We start from the raw sequence: 4,466 nt of genomic DNA, 5'->3' as shown, positions 1-4,466 counted from the left end.
TAAACAACGTTAAAATCCTTGATATAACGAATCACCTTGTTCAGATATTTCCAGAAAATAAGAAATTGTCAAGCAGGTGTTCACTTTAACTGAAAACTGGTCGCTTGTTAAAATGATTCAACAAACAAACAAACAAACAACAAATGACACAAACATCTCACCACTGTCTAGATGTGAATAAAGAAAACTTTTTTTGAAATAAAAGAATCAAAGACAGTTAAATTCCCTCTTTATTAGCATTCAACATCTTATAAATACTTTCTGTCAGTTTGTTTGTAAATGTTTATGTTTACAAACATAAATGTTTATATATATATGTGTGTGTGTGTGTGTGTCTCCGTCCTGCAGATGATCTCGATGATCTTCTTCTCGACAACAGAACTGTGATCCTTCAGAACATCGCAGACGACCTCAGAACTCGTCTGCCTCTAGACGCCATGTTACCGTCTGAGGCCGCCGCCCACCACAAGGTACCGCACAGTACTGCTGCTGAGTACTACTACAGTACTACTACTGCAGTACTACTACACAGTACTACTACAGTACTACTACTACTACAGTACTGCTACTGTACTACTACAAAGTACTACTGCTACAGTACTACTATAGTGCTACTACTACAGTACTACTACAGTACCACTATAGTGCTACTACTACAGTACTACTACAGTACTACTACTACAGTACTGCTACTGTACTACTACAAAGTACTACTGCTACAGTACTACTATAGNACTATAGTGCTACTACTACAGTACTACTACAGTACTACTACTACAGTACTGCTACTGTACTACTACAAAGTACTACTGCTACAGTACTACTATAGTGCTACTACTACAGTACTACTACAGTACTACAACTGTACTACTTCCTGCTCTCAGCCTCCTGCTTCATTCAGACGCTCAGCTCCAGGTCACAGCGTTAATAAAACGTTTCTCTTCTGGTTTGTTTCTACGTTCACTGACGGTCATTTGAATACATTGAATAGTAACATATAATATAATATATTAATATATATGTTTTAAGATCATGTATGTAGATTTGTCAGACTTTTTTCTGGTGTTTTAAAGATGATGATGATGATGATGATGAAGGTGAAGGTGAAGGTGATGGTGATGAAGGTATTGATGATGATGAAGGTGATGTCGTGTGTTACAGATGCAGCAGTGTTCGCGGCCGACGCTCCACGTCGACAGCTTCCTGTACGATGACGACCAGGTGGACTCTCTGTGTGAGAGCGGAGCCATGAGCAGGAGCTACTGCCTCGCCTGTGGATCTCAGAGAACAGCGGCTCTGGGTCAGAACCGGACTGAACACGAACCAGAAGCCTTCAGCTTCAGTCAGCATCTTCCTGATTCTGTGTCTCTTCTGCAGACTTCGTGTCTCATTCGTTCTCCATCTCGGAGCTTCGCTTCCTTTTCCAGAACGTTCTTCCAGATCTGAGCGGGAGAACGTTGGTGGACGTCGGATCCAGACTGGGAGCAGTTCTGTACGGGGTCAGAGGTCCACACACCAAACACACACCAAGCACACACCAAACGCACACCAAACACATCTTAAATGACATTTGTTTTCTGTCGTGTGTGTGTTCATGTTCAGGGGTTCGTCTACAGTTCGGCCTCTCGGCTCTTCGGTCTGGAGATCAGCAAGGAGTTTGTCGCGCTGCAGAACGAGATGCTGCAGAAGTTCAGACTGACTGACAGAGTTCAGGTTAAAATCGATGAGGATCCTGAACAGAGAGTCACTCAGAGAACTTTGTTCCTGCTTCGGTTTAAACTGTTTCACGTCTTTTCCTCTGCAGGTTGTTCACGCTGACGTCTGCACGCAGGAAGTCCTGCTGCAGAACGCCGACGTCCTCGTCATGAACAACGTCTTCGAGTATTTCATGGAGCCCAGCGAACAAATCAGGTGGTGACACAGAAAAATGCACAAAAAATACATGGAAATAAACTCAGAATACACAGTAATACACAAAGTACACAGATATACACACAGTACAATATAATACACAGGAATGGAGAACATATCCACAGAATCTACAGAAATGTACTCAAAATCCTTAGAAATACACAAGAAAAACACAAAAATATACACAAAAGACACACAAACACACAAAATATGAACAAAGTCCAAGGAAGTCTATGCAAATCCACAAAAATATACAAAAAATGTACACAAAATCCGTGGAAATACACACAAAATATGCACAAATAAATAAACTAAATATACACAGAATCCACAGAGATGTCCACATCCACGGGACTTTACACAAAATTCACAAAAAATACACACAAGATTGTCGACAAAATCCACAGAAATGTGCAATAAATTCACAGGAATGGACACTCTGCTGCACACTCCAACAGACACACAGTGTGATGATGGTTCTTTCTCTCTGTGTGTGTCTCTGTGTGTGTGTCTCTGTGTGTGTCTCTGTGTGTGTGTCTCTGTGTGTGTCTGTGTGTGTGCAGAGCCTGGAGGTTCATCATTCACAGCTTCAGGAAGTCAGGTTCTCTCCTCGTCACGGTTCCCAGTTTGCAGGAAAGCCTGAGCGCTCTGCAGGTAAACTCATTCAGATTCAGGGGTTCCTCTCTCCCCTCCATGACCTCATTCCTTTTCCTGGAAATGACTGTGATGTCACAGTGATGTCATGGATTAATCACCTCCTGCAGCGTCCTCAGTGCTTCCTGTTTGTGTCCAGCAGGAGGTGCTGCAGCCCGGCTGGGTGGAGGAGCTACCTGTGGACTACGGCGTTTACCTGGGCAGAGACGCCGACCCCGACAGCCTCCGGCAGATACACCTGTACAGGGTCATGTGACCTCGGACTGCTTACGTGTACAGGGTCATGTGACTTTGGACTGTTTACCTGTACAGGGTCATGTGACCTCGGACTGCTCACCTGTACAGGGTCATGTGACCTCGGAGCGTTCACCCGTATGGGGTCATTTGAACTCCGAGTTTTCGCCTGAACAAGTCATATGACCTCAGACTGTTTATCTGTACAGAGTCATGTGACCTCAGACCGTTCACCTGTACAGGGTAATGTGACCTCGGACTGTTTACCCGTATGGGGTCATGTGAACTCCGAGTTTTCGCCTGAACGAGTCATGTGATCTCAGACCGTTCACCTGTACGGGTCATGTGACTAATTTCAACCAGTCACATTCCTGAGTTGGTCTGAGTTACATTTTTGATTATTTTATAAATAAACACAAAGACATCCATTTGTCCTTGTTGTGTTTTGTTTCTTTGCATCTCAGTTCTCAGAGTTTTTCTGTTTGAGTTTTTCGTTTACAGAGTCAACATTCTCCAGCGGAACACCTCATATACACTGAATAAATGTATTTAAATCAGGACAAAGGCTCCATCATCACGTGAACGCGGCTTTATTTAGAGAAATGTTAACAGAGGAATAAAGCAAATGTTTATGCGGCATTATTTTTTTAGGTTTTTGTTTATCTGCTGATTATAGAGTAAAAACAAAAAAACAATTATTTAAATAAAGTTATATAACATAACAGAATCGCTTCATTTACAAAAGGTTGAATACAAGTTTTTATAATTATTTGTATATTTTATATAGATATTCAGCTCTAACTTTTTTTTTTAAATGTTATGTAATCTTTTTATTTGTAGTAACATTTATGATGCCAGCTGCTGCCTGATGTTTTTATGTTTAATGATCACATTTTTATTCATACATTTATAATTTATCCTTCATTATGTTTTGTTTCTTTGAAGAATTCATTGAGTCAGTAGCTGAATTATTATTTTCACATTTTCTTCTCTTTTATTTTCTGATTCTTTTGATTTCTTCGTTGGTTTTTTTTTTGAGAGTTTTCTGTTGCCTATTTTCTATGACTGATTTCATTTTCGTTTTACTCCTTGTGGGTTTTTTTGTTCTTCTTTCTTTCTACCTGCTGCTTGACTCACTTCCTGTCTGATGACGCATCGCCTTCCGCTGTCACGCACTCTGCGTCATCACCGCCTCCGCTCGTGAGCTCGAGCCTCCGAGCCGTTCGCTCCTCTGACGTCATCTCAGTTCAGCGGGACCGCTTCCAGGACGACCATTGGCTGACTGCGGAGGAGCGGCAGGACGGCGAGCCAACCAGCGCTGCGGAGGACGGAGAGGCTCCGCCCACTCAGTCACTCGTGTGGTGCGTTCAGGGAACATAGAGCAGCTGGGATGGAAAGCAGCACACGTTTCCATTCAGTTTTATTCATGTTTTAATTCTGTCGTGTTTACTTTTAATCTCCTGTGACTGTTTGTGTTTTGGTTCGAATAATGTAAAACATAAATAATTTTCGTGGTGTTTTAATCTTAATATTTAAGTTAGCCAGGTCAGTTTATATGATATAACTTTACATTAGTACTAATACTCCTGATAACTGTACCTTTACTCAAACAGCACAGTTCATGCAGCAACTGTAAACCAAAGTGCTTCACTTTAATTAAATAAATT

The 4,466-nt window shown here is 41.6% G+C and overlaps 1 protein-coding gene across 2 annotated transcripts in view; it reads left to right on the top strand.

The window, feature by feature from the left end:
• The window catches only part of LOC103353920 (uncharacterized), a 3,986-nt gene extending 759 nt beyond the window's left edge, over positions 1 to 3,227 (top strand). Inside the window, exons 2-8 of one of the 2 annotated variants that reach the window (XM_008277112.1) lie at positions 349 to 470; positions 1,162 to 1,300; positions 1,378 to 1,499; positions 1,603 to 1,713; positions 1,805 to 1,911; positions 2,475 to 2,565; positions 2,708 to 3,227. In XM_008277112.1, the coding sequence (XP_008275334.1) occupies positions 349 to 470; positions 1,162 to 1,300; positions 1,378 to 1,499; positions 1,603 to 1,713; positions 1,805 to 1,911; positions 2,475 to 2,565; positions 2,708 to 2,821 (806 nt within the window). In that variant the 3' untranslated portion in view covers positions 2,822 to 3,227. Of the gene's footprint in view, positions 1 to 348; positions 471 to 1,161; positions 1,301 to 1,377; positions 1,500 to 1,602; positions 1,714 to 1,804; positions 1,912 to 2,474; positions 2,566 to 2,704 lie in introns of both variants that reach the window. The other variant, XM_008277111.1, reaches the window with a different exon arrangement.
• Positions 3,228 to 4,466: the final 1,239 nt, after the last annotated feature.

The sequence above is a fragment of the Stegastes partitus genome, unplaced genomic scaffold (assembly GCF_000690725.1).
Source record: "Stegastes partitus isolate 25-593 unplaced genomic scaffold, Stegastes_partitus-1.0.2 Scaffold89, whole genome shotgun sequence".
Taxonomy (NCBI): Eukaryota; Metazoa; Chordata; class Actinopteri; family Pomacentridae; genus Stegastes; species Stegastes partitus.
Note: the sequence above shows the minus strand (reverse complement) of the source record. Positions and strands in the feature narration are given on the sequence as shown.